The 16,819-nt window shown below is 36.0% G+C and overlaps 1 protein-coding gene across 1 annotated transcript in view; it reads right to left on the bottom strand.

The window, feature by feature from the left end:
- Positions 1–16,819, bottom strand: part of CR1 (complement C3b/C4b receptor 1 (Knops blood group)) — a gene marked incomplete at both ends in the record, with an annotated part of 113,398 nt that overhangs the window by 29,725 nt on the left and 66,854 nt on the right. The window contains 3 exons of the mRNA XM_079905199.1: positions 9,098–9,183; positions 14,362–14,461; positions 15,055–15,235. Coding sequence (XP_079761325.1) covers positions 9,098–9,183; positions 14,362–14,461; positions 15,055–15,235 — 367 coding nt within the window. The remainder of the gene's footprint in view (positions 1–9,097; positions 9,184–14,361; positions 14,462–15,054; positions 15,236–16,819) is intronic.

Genomic DNA, 16,819 nt, shown 5'->3' with positions numbered 1-16,819 from the left:
GTTCTTCATGACCAATTTTTTTTTTTTTTAGATTCCATATATATGTGTTAGCATATGGTATTTGTTTTCGTCTTTCTGACCTACTTCACTCTGTATGACAGACCCTAGGTCCATCCACCTCACTACAAATAACTCAATTTTTTTTTTTTTTTTTTTTTTGCGGTACGCGGGCCTCTCACTGTTGTGGCCTCTCCCGTTGCGGAGCCCAGGCTCCAGAAGCGCAGGCTCAGCGGCCATGGCTCACGGGCCCAGCCGCTCCGTGGCATGTGGGATCTTCCCGGACCGGGGCACAAACCCGTGTCCCCTGCATTGGCAGGCAGACTCTCAACCACTGCGCCACGCGGGAAGCCTAATTTCGTTCCTTTTTATGGCTGAGTAATATTCCATTGTATATATGTGCCACATCTTCTTTATCCATTCATCCGATGATGGACACTTAGGTTGTTTCCATCTCCGGGCTATTGTAAATAGAGCTGCAATGAGCATTTTGGTACATGGCTCTTTTTGAATTATGGTTTTCTCAGGGTATATGCCCATTAGTGGGACTGCTGGGTCATATGGTAATTCTATTTTAACAGTAGGTCCTTATTAGTTATCTCCTCACACTGGGCAGAAAGATCACCATCAAAAAATCTACAAACACGGGCTTCCCTAGTGGCACAGTGGTTGAGAGGCCGCCTGCCGATGCAGGGGACCCAGGTTCATGCCCCGGTCCAGGAAGATCCCACATGCCACAGAACGGCTGGGCCCGTGAGTCATGGATGCTGAGCCCGTGCGTCCGGAGCCTGTGCTCTGCAACGGGAGAGGCCACAGCAGTGAGAGGCCCACATACCGCAAAAAAAAAAAAATCTACAAACAGTAAATGCTAGAGAGGATGTAGAGAAAAGGGAACCCTTCTACACAGCTGGTGGGAATGTAAATTAGTGCAGCCACTGTGGAGAACGGTACGGAGGTTCCTTAAAAAACTAAAAATAGAGCTACCATATGATCCTGCAATTCCACTCCTGGCATATATTTGGACAAAACCATAATTCAAAAAGATACGCGCACTCCACATGGAAGCAACCTAAATGTTCATCAATGGAGGAATGGACAAAGAAGATGTGGTACATATATAAAATGGAATATTACTCAGCCATAAAAAGAACAAATAATGCCATTTACAGCAACATGGATGGACTTAGAGATTGTCATACTGAGCAAAGTAAGTCAGACAGAAAAAGGCAAATATCACATGATATTGTTTATACGTAGAATCTAAAAATAGTGTACAAACGAACTTTTCCACAAAAACAGAAATAGAGTTATAGGTGTAGAAAACAAACTTATAGTTACCAGGGAGTAAGGGGGGGAGGGAAAATTGGAAGAAAGAATGCTTTTTGAAGAGATATCTTTAGTAAATCAACACAGTCTGTTGATTTCAGAAAGCTGAGACCTAAAACCTCATTTTAATTTTAAATAAAATAACACAAAGAAAAAGAAAAAAAAATACAATGAGGTATCACCTCACACCAGTTATAATGGCCATCATCAAAAAATCTACAAACAGTAAATGCTGGAGAGGATATGGAGAAAAAGGAACCCTCTTGGCACTGTTGGTGGGAATGTAAATTGATACAGCCACTATGTAGAACAGTATGGAGGTTCCTTAAAAAACTAAAAAAAGAACTACCATATGACCCAGCATTCCCACTAATGGGCATATACCCTGAGAAAACCATAATTCAAAAAGAATCATGTACCACAATGTTCACTGTAGCACTATTTACAATAGCCAGGACATGGAAGCAACCTAAGTGTCCATCAACAGATGAATGGATAAAGATGATGTGGCACACATATACAATGGAATATTACTCAGCCATAAAAAGAAATGAAATTGAGTTATTTGTAGTGAGGTGGATGGACCTATAGTCTGTCATACAGAGTGAAGTAAGTCAGAAAGAGAAAAACAAATATCGTATGCTAACACATATATATGGAATCTAAAAAGAAATGGCTCTGAAGAACCTAGGGGCAGGACAGGAATAAAGATGCAGACGTAGAGAACAGACTTGAGGACACAGGGAGGGTTAAGGGTAAGCTGGGATGAAGTGAGAGAGTGGCATGGACATATATACACTACCAAATGTAAAATAGATAGTGGGAAGCAGCCACATAGCACAGGGAGATCAGCTCGGTGCTCTGTGACCACCTAGAGGGGTGGGATTGGGAGGGTGGGAGGGAGACACAAGAGGGAGGGGATATGGGGATATATGTATACGTATAGCTGATTTACTTTGTTATACAGCAGAAACTAACAGAACATTGTAATTACATTCCAATAAAGATGTTAAAAAATTAAAAGAAGTTCTATGAGAGCTATCAGATATAATGAGAAAAACAAATGTGAGAATAATTGGTCTACAAGAAAAAGAAGAGAAGGAGAAGGGAGCAGAGAGCGTAGTTAGAGAAATAATAGCTGGGAACTTCTCAAACCCGGGGAAGGTACTGGAAGTCCAAGAAGCTAATAAAACACCCTATTATCTCAATGCAAAAAGACCTTCTCCAATATATATTATAATGAAACTGTCAAAAATCAATGACAAAGAAAGAATCTTAAATGCAGCCAGGGAAAAAAGAAAGTAACTTACAAAGTAGCCATGAGGCTACTAGCAGATTTCTCAGCACAAACTCTACAGGCCAGATGGAGTGGAATGACACATTCAAAGTGCTGAAAGATAAAATTTGCCAGTCAAGAATACTTTATCCAGCAAAGTTATTCTTCAGCTATGAAGTAGAAGTAAAGGTTTACCGGGCAAACAAAAACTGAGAATGTTTACCATAATGAGACTTGCTTTGCAAGAAATGCTGAAAGAAGTTCTTCAAGCTGAAATGAAAAGATGCTACTTTGTAACATAAAAGCAAATGAGAGTACACAATATTCTAGCAAAGGTGAAAAATAGTCAGAATTAGAAAACAGTACTTCAATATTAGAACAGTGGGTCAGTCACTTAGTTATAGTATAAAGGTTTAAGGCAAAGAGTATTAAAAAAGACTATAGCTTTCAACTAAAAAAAAACTATAGCTACTATAATTTCTCAATAAATTCATAGCTCAAAAAAAGATAAATTGTGACATCAAAAATACAAAAAGGGAGGACTAAAACTGTGGAAATTTTATAGGTGAATTAAGATAAATTCCTATCATCATAAAAAGGATGATTTGATCTATGTGATGTTCTATGTAAGCCATACAGTAATTACAAATCAAAATTCAGAAGTCATGAAACAAAACAAGGGGAGACTGAGAAAATCACCATGGAAAAGCACCACTTTACAAAGCTAGACAGAAACAGAGGGAAAAAGAAAGGAGAAACAAAAAAATGATAAGACAGCAGTAGTAAGTTCTTACATATCAATAATCACTCGAAATATAAATGGATTGAATTCATCAATCAAAAGTCACAGAGTGGCGGGATAGATTTAAAAAAACAACAACAAAGCCCAAGTGTATGCTGCTTACAAGAAACTCATTTCAGCTCTAAAGAACACATAGGCTTAAAATGAAAGGATGGAAGAGGATATTCCATGCAAGTGTAAAACAAAAGAAAGAGGGCATATTCATACTTATGTCAGACAAAATAGACTTCAAGTCAAAAATGATAACAAGAGACAAAGAAGGTTATTATATAATGATAAAAGTGTCAGAACATCAAGAATATATAACAATCATGAATACATATGCACCCAACATCAGAGCACTGAAATATATTAGGCAAATACTAAGAGATCTAAAGGGAGAAATAGACAACAATACAATCATAGTAGGGGACTTCAATATCTACTCTCAGCAAGGATAGATCATCCAGAAAATCAACAAGGAAACATTGGAACTGAACCATACTCTAGAACAAATGGACTTAACATACATATATAAAACATTCCATCCAACAGCAGCAGAATAAACATTGTTCTCGAGTGCACATGGGACATTTTCCAGGATAGATCATATGAGAAAGCACAAAACAAATCTTAGCAAATTTAAGGAGACTGAAATGACACCAATTATCTTTTCTGACCACAATTGTATAAAACTAGAAATCAACAACAAGAGGAAAGCTGGAAAATCTACAAATATGTGGAAACTGAAAAATACACTTCTGAACAACCAATGGGTTAAAGAAGAAATCAAAAGGGAATTAGAAAATTATCTCAAAACAAATGAAAATGGAAATACGACAAATCAAATCTTATGGAATGCAGCAAAGCAATTCTGAGAGGAACGTTTACAGTGATAAACGCATATACTAAGAAATTAGAAAGTTCTCAGTCAACTTAACTTTACACCTTGAAGAATTAAAAAAAAAGAAGAACAAATTAAGCCCAGAGTTAGCAGAAAGAAGGACATAATAAAGATCTCTGCAGAAGTAAATGAAATAGACACCAGATAAACAATAGAAAGGATCAATGAAACTAAAGCCTGGCTCTACAAAAAGATAAACAAAATTGGCAAACCTTTAGCCAGGCTAACTATGAAAAAAAGAAAACTCAAATAGATAAAATTAAAAAGAAGATATTACAACTGATACTACAGAAATACATAGGACTATAAGAGACTATTATGAAAAATTATATGCCAACAAATTAGATAACCTAGAAAAAATAAATTTCTAGAAACACAAAACCTACCAAGACTGAATCAGGAAGAAATAGAAAATCTGCACAGACCGATAATGAGCAAAATTTGGATCAGTAATCGAAAACCTCCCAACATAGAAAACCCTAGGGCCAGATGGATTCACTGGTGAATTCTACCAAAATTTAAAGAATAATTAATACCAATTTTCCTCAGATTCTTCCAAAAAATTAAAGAGGCGTGAATGCTTCCAAATTCATTCTATGAGGCCAGCATTAGATTACTTTGGTAACAAAGTCAGACAGGGACAACACAAGAAAAGAAAGCTATAGACCAATATCTCTGATAAATATAGGTCCAAAAATTCTCAACAAAAAATTAGCAAAACAAATTCAAGAACACATAAAATGGATTATACACCACAACCAAGTGGGATTTACCCCTGGGAGATGCAAGGATGGTTCAACATATACAAATCAATAAATTTAATACATCACATTAATAAAATTAAAGATAAAAACTTACGTGATCATGTCAATACATGCAGAAAAAGCATTTGACAAAATGACATCCTTCCATGATAAAAAGTCTTGGCAGATTGGGTATAGAGGAATATATCTTAACATAATAAAGGTCAGCCATAACAAATCCACAGCTAACATTATACAAAATGGAGAAAAACTTGGAAGCTTTTCCCCTAAGATCAGGAACAATACAAGGATGCGCACTCTTACAACTCTTATTCAGTATAATACTGGAAGTCCTAGCTAGAGTGAATATGCAAGATAGGGAAATAAAAGGCATCCAAATCAGGATGGAAGAAGTAAAACTGTTGCTACTTGCAGATGATATGATTCTGTATATAGAAAATCTGAAATGCTCAACCCAAACACTGTTGGAACTAATCAATTATTTCAGTAAAGTTGCAAGATACAAAATCAATATAGATAAATCAGTTGCATTTTTATACACAAAGGATGAAACATTTGAATAAGAATAAAAACTTTTCCATTCACAATAGCATGAAAAAGAATAAAATACTTAGGAATAAATTTAACCAAGGAACTGAAAGATCTGCACAACAAAACTCACAAGACTTTGCTGAAACAAATAGAACAAGACACAAACTAATGGAACGATACCCCATGTTCATGGGTCAAAAGAATTAATATTGTTAAAATGTCTATATTTTTCAAACCCATATATAGATTTAATGCAATCCACATAAAAATACCAATGGCACTCTTCACAGAAATAGAAAAAGAATCTTAAAATGTATATGTAACCACAGAAGACTTTGAAGAGCCAAAGCAATACTGATGAAAAAGAACAAAACTGGAGGTATTACAATTCCTGATTTCAAACTACACTACAAAACTACAATAATAAAACACAGTACAGTACTAGTACAAAAATAAACACATAGACCAGTGGAACAGAATAGAGAGCCCAGAATTAATCCCCTGCTTATACAGTCAATGAATATTTGATAAGGGAGGCAAGAGCATACAATGGGAAAAGGATAGTCTCTTCAGCAATTGGTGCTGGGAAAACTGGATGAATACATGCAGAGCAATGAAACTGGATCCCTATATTATATCACTCACAAAAAGTATCTTGAAGAGGATCAAAAATTTAAATATAAGACCTGATATTATAAGACTCTTAGAAGGAAGTGTAGGGAAGAGGCTCTTAACATTAGTCATGGCAATGACTTTTTCAATACAATACCAACAAAAGCACAAACAACAAATGGAAAAATCATCAAACTTAAAAGCTTTTGTGCAGCAAAAGAAACAATTAGCAAAATTAAAAGGAAACTTACAGAATGGGGGGAAATTTTTGCAAACCATATATTGGATAAGGGGTTTAATATATAAAGAATTCATACAACTCAATAACAAAAAACAAAAAATCTGATTGAAAAATGGGCACAACTAAACAATTTTCAAAAGAAGACATACAAATGGTCAACAGGTGCATAAAAAGATGGTCAACATCACTAATCATCAGGGAAATGCAGATTAAAACCACAATGGGATATCACCTCACATCTGTTAGAATGGTTGTCATCAAGAAGACAAGAGATGACTAGTGGTGATGAGGATGTGGAGAAAAGGGAACACTTGTACAAAGGTGGTAGGAATGTAAATTGGTGTGGCCACTATGGAAAACATATGGAGGTTCCTAAAAAATCTTAAAACAGATCCAGGAATTCCACCTCTGAGTATTTATCCAAAGAAAATAAAAACACTAACTCAAAAAGGTGTATGCACTCCCATGTTCATGATGGCATTAGTTACAACAGCAAAGATATAGAAACAACCTAAGTGTCCATCAACAGCTGAATGGGTAAAGAAAATGTGGTACATATACAATGAAATATTGAAAGATGGACATCCTACCATTTGTGACAACATGGATGGACTTTTAGCGCATTATGCTAAGTGAGATTTGTGACAACATGAATGGAATTTTAGCATGTTATGCTAAATGAGATGTCAGACAGAGGAAGACAAGAACTGTATGATACCACTTACATGTGGAATGTAAAAAAGCCAAGTTTTAAAAACAGAATAAAATGGTGGTTACCTGGGGATGGGAGGACAGGATGGATGTTGTCTAAGAGTATAAACTTACAACAAGTAGAAAATATGCCCTAGAGATGCACAGATCAATGAATATAGACAACAACATTGTACTATAATCATAAAACTTGCTGAGAGACTAGAAACTAATTACTCCAACTACTAAAAATAAAGAATAATTACGTACTGTGATGGAGGTGATAATTATTCCTATGATGGCAATCATATTACAATATATGAATGTACATCTTAAATTTACACAAAGCTATATGTCTAATATATTTCAAAAAAAGGTTGAAAAGAAAATATAAAAGATAAGACATGAGGAAATGATCACAGATTTGGGGTAATAAAATGCTAAATAACTACTATGTTCTATCACAACATAGTAATTTAAAACATACTGGCATAATTGACTATTCATACGTTCACATGTACACACATGACCAATATTGACTCAGTTAAATGTTTATTGACCTATAAATATAGTAGAAGTGGAAACATTTTTCATTAAAGATAACCTCCTACAAAAGGTGCCAGACCTTGAAAATTGTATATAGTAAATGATAATACCTTGCTAAGTTGAATTTTTTTCAGAGAATTTAATATTTTTTGGCAAGTAAAGAAGGCACCTTTTATAGTTTCTCATTTATGTCTTTGGATATCTAAAAGCCAATGTTATTTTATGGAGGGAAAATAACCCAATGGGAAAAGGACAGTAAGTTTTGGAGGAATACCTGTGAATACAATGAACATATTCATTGTAGGAAATTTATAAAATGTGGACAAACAAAAAATGATAAGGTCCAAAAATAAATATTCTTAATAGTTTAATGTATATTGTTTCAGATATGTGTGTGCACGTGCATGTGTGTCTATGGTTATATTTTCTATGGTATATTTGGTGGCTGAATAATATTCCGGGATGTAGATATATAAATATACTATCTATTGCTACTTGGATGTGGCATCTCTATCTCTAATTTTTCATGGTATACTTTTTACCTTTCTTAAAAACTTATCATAACCATTTTTAATAAGCCTTATGTCTTCCATCAGCTATTTACAAACCATGATTTCTAACATTTTCCACTACCATAAATATGGTTGCATTGAGTGTCTTTGGATGAAAATCACGGGAAAAGTCCATGATGATTATTTTCTTGGGATAAATTCTGGGAAATGGAATTGCTAGGTCAAAGGGTATTTGCATTTAAGGTTTTAGTATATATTGCTCATTAGCCTTCCAGAAGTTTGTGCCCACTTTTACTGCCATCACTTCTGCATGTGATACTGATTTCTTCACAGCCTTAATACTTTACCAATTTGCAATCATTCTTCTATGTTCCTCAAAATTTGGGAGATTCACTTTACAATATTCCACTGAAAAGATGAATGGCCAACTAATCAAGAACAAATACAACTAGGGCATGAGCTTGGAAGAATTTGAGGGAAGAATAAAGAGCAGAATAACCCGAGGCTTGGGAAAATTGCTAAGGATTGTAAGATCTTTTATGCTTCAGAGTAAGAATGATAAGAAAGGGAGTAATCTACTTCCTGGGCTTATAATGTGATATTAAGAGGTTGTAGAGACAAAATTAATTTTCTTTAGTATCTTTTAAGTTTAGTCACTAAGGAGAATGATCATTATACTGAGAGTTTATTATCAAAGTAGGAAAGTGGGGCAATTTTACCTGAGTTTAAGTCCATAGTTTCAGATAAATTACCTCCTAAAGTGAAGAAAAACCAGGAGGACCGTGCAGCACATGACTCCAAGTTTCAAACAACTGAGAGACAACTCTGTGCAAGAAGGATTAAATTCCTTCTTCATAATTCCAGGGACAAATAAGGATCAAATGGAGGGAATTATGGGAAAAAATAATTCAACTCACTCTCACAAATAGGTGCCTTTTTATCCCAAGTGACATCAATGCCTGAGAGGAGACAAGTAGCAGAAGGGGAACCAATGAGTCGATACCTAGAAGCAAAGGATGAAAAATGGTTAGACTCTACACAGATTTCCCACTTAAATCACCATGAGAAAACAATAGCAGGAGGATGTTACAAATTACAGGACAGATTAAAACATGAGAGACCTCAAGAAAGAAACCCCATCTCCACCTACAAATTAGTCTTTATTCTTCAGGGCAAGCTAAAATTCGTACCTCTTTAATCCATCTCCATTCCTAGTCCCCTCACAACTCATTGCAATATTCCCATTATTAATCATGGGACACTTCTGTACTTGTCTTAAAGGTACCTCAGAATTATTTTATCCATTTGTACTTTCAGCTAAGAAATTATAAGCGCTTGATTAGGAGGGAAGATGCCTTACTGAAATATATACACCCTTTAGCACCTAGCCTAGAGACTTTCAAGCATGTGGTGCTCAAAAATATCTACTGAGTGAAGGAAAGAATGATGGCTTTACCCTGAAGACTTAGTAAATGAGAGTCAGAGGAAACAGCTAACCATTTTACCTTTCAAATGTAGAAAGCAGGGGTACTCACCCACTGTGTCATAAAATCATTCTAAGTAGGTCACAAAATTTGAAACTTCATCATTTATTTTTTATTTATTACACCTCTATGCTGTTACTGTGAGAAATGTCACAAAAGATACTCAGCCAAGCTATTCATATGTTCCAATGTACAGCAGGGCTAAACTTGATAAAGTAAAAAGTGATGGGTGTAATGCAAAGTCACATAACAGTGAGGTAGTTACTGCAACAGTTAAGAAATCTGTCTTTTGATTACCTAGGACATGTGATCAGGGCAGTACCCATTTGTAGCAGAGACTACTGGAATCTCCAGCATCCACTTTTCTTCATTATTAACATGACCCTGTATTTTTAACTGGGCCATTGGCCACTTTCAAAAACAGCTTCATTTCTCAGCTTCCCTTACAGCCGTGTGACTATGTTCTGGCTGGAGGGATGTAAATGGAGTGTCTGCAAAGTGTCTTCACAGGGATAAGTGTTCCCTTCCTCCGTTCTTCCTCTTTGCTAAATGGAGTTTGGACCATGAGTTGAGATGGACTCTCTAATGGAAGGATCCCAAGTTTCTGTGGATCTTAGAGCCACTGTATGAGCCCTGGGCCGCCATGGTTCTTAACATGAGAGATAAGTGAACTGCTGTCTTGTTCAAGCTCCTGTTATTTTGTGTTTTTTCTGTCTTTTATAACTTAATCAAATCTTAACTGGTATACCAGCTCTTCCCAAAACAGTAACAAAAAGATGGTGGGAACCACGTTGGTAGAGCAATGACAGTGAATATTTTGGTAGACACGGTAAGTCACTTTTATATTTAGGTAGTGATTAAATTTTACTTATTGTTACCTTGTTTTTTATGAGCTGTGTTCTAAAATCTTTTAAGTGTGCAAACAAATATTTAATCTTCAAAATGTCTGCAAACAAACATTTTGAGAACCACTTTAGTAAGGAAAGAGGATAATCATCCCTGTACTACATGTGTGTTTCCTTCTGCCTGTCTCCTATCATACATTTAAATGTTGCCTTAGGAGCACAGGGCCATGGGTATCCTCTGACTTTTGACCTTATAAAGGCTACTCTTAACGTACTCACTATGACTAAACTAGAGCTTTGGAGTAAAAATGTGAAGCAGGTTCCAGCCCCTGTATGACTGTAAAAAGCAGTGAATATTTTTGAACATATTGTAAGACACTAGTATGCTGCAGTAGTGATTATGTTGTAATATTTTTCCTGGATGGATTTTCCATCTCTGTGAATTACTTTTACTGGAGCCCACTCAGTTCCCCTGAGCATTAGAAATCTGTATAGTTTTCTGTATAGAACCACTCTAAATTGTTGTTCAAGAGCCATGAGATTCCTTTCCCTATAAGCATCATACATACTGTGGAGAAGCGTGCTGAGGCACTGGACAGCCCATTAAGTAAGGTCAGGGATGGGAGAATCAAGGGCTAGGATGGTGTCATTTTTATTTTTTCCTATTTGTTCATGTACTTTGAACTATTTAGCAGTGGAGGGAATCTATGGAGACATTCAGTAGGCTGCAAATTACTAAAAGTAGCTCACAGATATGATTTTCAGCAGCCCTCTTTTTTTAAAAAAAAAAAGAAATTTAAAATTGAATTTTATTGGCTTATAAAAGTTAACATACATTCATTGTAGACATATTTGGAAGTTGTGAATAACCCAAAGATCAAAAATGTCACCACCCAAGATAGCACCACTCGTAGTAGCTAATATTTTGCTATGAATCCTTCTAGCCTTTTTATCTAAAAATATACGTGTAACCCAGATGTCAACTGGGCTTAGCTACCTTTAGAAGAAAGAGCTGGTTAAATTGGACACAAGCACCAATTCTACATTTGTAAAGTACAGATTCCCATCTGCCCTCCAACCCCCTCCAAACATTCTCAGATTTCTCAGCCCCATCAGTCCTACAGATGACTGCAGCCCCAGTCAACATCAAAGACACTATCAAGAGAGTGAAAGATAAAAGGATAAAAGAAAATATGTGGAAATCATTTATCTGAGAAGTGTTTAATATACAGAATATATAAAGAACGCCTATAACATATATATATAAATATATAATATATATATAAAGAACGCCTATAATCCCAAATACTGTTGGGATTTTTGTAGGTATTGCCTTGAATCTGTATATCATCACTTTGGGCAGTATTTTCATCTTACCAATACTAAGTCTTCCAATCCAAGAATATGAATGTATTTCCATTTATTAAGTCTTCTTTAACTTCTTTTCAGCAATGTTTTATAGTATTCAGTGTATAAGTCTTATGTCTCCTTGGTTAAATTTATGTCTAAGGATTTTATTGTTTGATACAATTATAAATGGAATTTTTCTATTATTTTATTTTAGAAATGTGTCTTTTAATTATCATGTAGTTTGAAGTTTTTATTGACTATATTTAGAAGGCATTGTTCTTCAAAAGGGGAATTTAAGCCATCACACGTACTGTAATAACTTACACATTTTATCTTGCTTATAGTGTTCTTTACTTTTATTTATTTAACAATTCCCAGGGTTGGAACTCAGTACTGTATAAAACGAGCTCCATTCTTGCTCTGCTGATGCTGTTTCCAGCAAGAGAGATAGAAAGCTTCCTAGTTCTTCCTTTTCTTACCCCTCTTTTGTCATATGGACCAAGTGGTTGTGCTTTTTTGATTGCCATTGTGATTTTGAATTTATATATTTTGATTTTATACTAGCATGGAATAATATCTATCTTCTTTATTTATCATGTCAAGAATATGTACTTATCTATATGTATTATAAGTTAAGCATATATATATATATTTATTTTACTGCATCACCAACTTCCTAGTTGTTGTGATAAAAATCTATTATTTTATATCAAGTTTACTATACTTCCTTTCATACATGAGTTCTCTTTTAAGAATTAGTTCTGCCATTATATTTAGTTTCACAACCATACTAAAAATAACAACTTTAACTCTGTTTAAATAGTTTTGTGACTCACTACTATTTCTTTGATTTCTTCTTTCAAAAATTTACTCATATTTTTGTGAGAATTATTCTTTTTTCAGGAAGCATATCTAATTGGCATATGTTTTGGGTTCTTACTCATGTAAGACTATATATCTGTGCCTTGGAGATAAATGACAGCTTGGCTGAGCACAGATATTTTATGGCATAATATTTTCTCTCGAACACTAATTTCTGTAATTTAGTGTGTGGAAGAGGCTTTTGATGCCAAAATGAAGTTCTTCTTTTTCTGTTTATCTCTCGATAGTTGCAGTATTTTTATTCAGTATCTGAATTTCATACATTTCCTTCATGTAGGGCCAGTGCCTCTTACCATTAACCTTGCATTTGTTTAGTAAGCCTTAAAGATTCAAACGATCTAGGCTTTTTTATTCTGGTCTGAGAAACTATCTTCCATTATGTGCTAATTAATGCTTCAGTTTTTTCTGGTTTCTTTTGTTTTTCTCATATCTAGATTGTGTGTGAGTGAATATGTGTATAATTTCCAGTTTTGTCCTGGATTAATTCCGGAGAATTTAATCTTATTTTCTAATGATCTCTTTGTTTTTTTCCTGGATTCAATCTCCTGCTTATTGCTGCTTTTTAGATTCCTGTGTGTTTTATCCATAGGTAAATTTTCCTAGTATCAGATCAGTAAATCTTATAAATGCCTTTCATAGATTCTATGTTATAAACACATATGAGAGATTTCTAATATCTTATTTTGTAGCTTATTCCCATGTTTATTGGAATACTCTGATTTATAGAGGAATATTTTCTCTGATTTCTCAAATTGGTCTTTTTATTTTCAATTGCTGTATCTTACCTTATATTTAATGATGTTTTGGCTTGCTCACCACAGAGAGTTTTAGGCTTATTTCTGAGGGGAGGTGAGAAGGGACTGGTGATGAGATTGTATGGAAAGTTTTTAAGTCTCTCAAGCTCAGACAAAGTGAGAAGGGGTGAATATTGATTTATCCTAGTTTAAACTTGCTGGATCATAGGTATAATAGCTTGGGCAGAATAGCATGGGGCCGATGACTAGGGACAGTTTTTGCAGGAAGATTTAATATAGATATCTTTTTTCCCTCTAAGTTATTGTGCCAACTGAAAATTAGTAAACATTCTTTAATTGCTCCCTCTAAGTTGAGGCAATGGCTTCTAGCATGTTTCCCCATTCCAGGGAAAAGTCAAGTGCAAGAACTCCCTTAAGGTCCCCACTCTGTGTGCACTTTAACACTTACATTTCCCAGAGCTGCTGTTACCTTTAATATTTATCCTCCCAAACCCTGCCCCAGGATCCTCTAATCAGCTATACACCCGCTAACCTGTTAAGGATGTTTGCATAGTTCAACCAGCATTTTTCCTTTTATTTGGCAAGCTGGTCCTTTTTATTCAGTGAATATCTTTCGCATGTACTACCTTCAGCAGAAGCACGGTGCCCTCCCCTAGTTTTAATACAGGTACACATTGCGCCTTCTTTTTTTAGATTCCTTGGTCAAATGCCTATGTTGTTCAAGCTACCGTCTCTACCCAAAAGTCCTATTGCTTACTTTTTGAAGTACATACGTCAGTAGTCTGGTTTGTATATCTTAGACTGGGTGGAAGGTTGGCATTGCTGTTCTGCAACTCACATTCCAAAGATAGTGCTCCCAACTCACCCTTTATTACATGAATAATTAACTGTTGATCCAAACTGCGTATCTGTGTTTATATAAACCATGCCATTGAAGGGTTCTGGAGGTTTTCCACATGATTTTCCTACAGAAAAGAAGCAGAATTCGGGATGAGGTGTACAGTTCAATTTACATTTGTTTTTAAGATTCAGACTGGAGTGCAGCATACTGAACAGCCTGTATACTTCTGATTGTTCTACAGAATTGACCACTTTGAGGAAACTAACCATACAAGTAGCTATAGGGCACCTGCTTTTAAAACGACCAGTGAGCATCACCCAATAAAGGTCATTTGTGGTTTTCCATCCCATCAGCCTAAATCAAAGGCCTTAAATTTGGGATTTTCCTCCTATCTTAGTTAGCCAAGCACAATTCACTGTGACCCACATAATTTTCTTGTGCCCCTGTTTTATTCATTTCATGGTTTTACCCACCAAGTGTAACCTCCAGTGAATGGAAATTTTTTCTCCAATTCCTCTTGTGAGAGCCATTCCTATGAAATGAATATCTAGTCAAGGTGTAGAAATGCAAGGCAATAAGAAGGGATGACTTACAAGTCCACCCTCCATTTAAATATCTTGGGCAAACTTAAATGCCTCACCTTCAAAATTTGAACAAATTAAATCAGATCTCACAGATTCTTTGATACACATAAATTGGCTCCCAGGAAGGGGTTACTCATATCTCTAAATATCTTGGCACTTGACGAGACCAAGTTTTCTAAGCAGGTGATAGAGAACATATTTTCAAAATACCCAAGGAAGCATTCATAATTCAAAGATGTCCCAACTGGAAACTCAGACTCATCAGTCAGGATTGTAGGCTTTGTAAATGGAAACTGTTTAGGGGCTTTACAATACTTGAAGACCAAAACCACAGAAATATCAAAGTAAGCAGAGAGACTTCCACCCTATCTCCTCTTTCTCTCCAACTGAGCTGATAGATGGGATCACAGAAACAGAGACATAATAATGGCAAAAGAGTTTCTTCCCCTAAGGTAACCCCTGAAGTTACCTTAGGATGGTGCTTTACAATAGCATTTACCCATCAGGAAATTTTTACTGCTTGGAAGACTATTCACCTTTTTGGCCTTTCTGTTCAGAGCAAAAGTTTTAGTCAATAGTTTCACATGCCAGGCCTTCTATCAGGGTGCCTTTATCTAGAGTTAAGTTAACCATTACATCCTCATTTACTGGTGTTAACATACTCACGTATATTAAGACATATTTACTGTCTCTTTTCACTTATTCCTCCCTACCTCAGTCTCAGGATGCCTACCATAAGCTGTTTCTCTGGTACTAAATAGCAGTCACCACTTGTAGTGGGTGAATGATGTCCCCTGCAAAGATACAACCATCTAAAACATTAGAATGGGAACTCATTTGGAATAAAGGTCATTTCAGATACAATTAAGGTAATGATCTTGAGATGAAATTATCCTGGATTACCAGAGTGAACCCTAACTCCAGTGACTGCTGATGTCCTTTTATTTTTTTGCTTTTATTTTTTTTTATTGGAGGATAATTGCTTTACAATGTTGTGTTCGTTTCTGATGTACAACAAAATGAATCAGCTATACGTATACATATATCCCCTTCCTCTTGCACCTCCCTCCCAACCTCCATCCCACCCATCTAGAGCATCACAGAGCGCCTCATCCCACCTCATCACAGAGCACCAAGCTGAGCTCCCTGTGCTTTTAAGAGAGAGGAAGTGGAGATTTGAGACACAGAGATATTGGAGAGAAGGCCATGTGAAGACAGAGGCAGGGATTTAAGTGATGTGTCCACAAGCCAAGTAATGCTAGGAGCCACCAGAAGCTGCAAGAAGGATCTTCCTTTTAGAGCCATAGGAGAGAGTGCAGCCCTAACAACACCTTGATTTCAGACTTCCAGCCCCTAGATCTGTGAGAGAACTAATTTCTGTTATTTTAAGCTACCTAGTTCATGGTTTATGGCGGCCCTAGGATACTAATAGACCATTCTTCTCATTCTGATGCAGATATTCAAGGACAAGGACAAAACAGACTAAGCATTCAGTAGCTTCCTCTAAGAAGCTAGGTCTTCTTTATGAGAGGGTATACTGTGTGCTGCATAATTTGAAATAGAGTCTGAACTCAACTATCTCCTCTTTGGTGGCGACTGCTTCTATTTGCCCATTCAATAAGCCTGGCTGGGGACCTAGGCAACTGCATTTAAAGAAATCTCACTGGATTCTGATACCTACTATCCAGTTGGAGGGTGAGGAAGATCAAGGAAAGGTTAAATGCCTCTCATCATGTGTAGCCTTTTCTCACTGGATTGCTCTTCTATCTTAGGGCTCCCCTGCCAATGATGTGGTATTCCAAGGTTGGTGCCACACCCCCACTCTACCCCAGCTTCCATTCTTCTCTTGCCCCACTCTCCTCACCACTCCACCAGCAAGTAGAATGATTAGCATCTTA

Source organism: Stenella coeruleoalba (genome assembly GCF_951394435.1).
Source record: "Stenella coeruleoalba genome assembly, chromosome: 1".
Lineage (NCBI taxonomy): Eukaryota > Metazoa > Chordata > Mammalia > Artiodactyla > Delphinidae > Stenella > Stenella coeruleoalba.
Note: the sequence above shows the minus strand (reverse complement) of the source record. Positions and strands in the feature narration are given on the sequence as shown.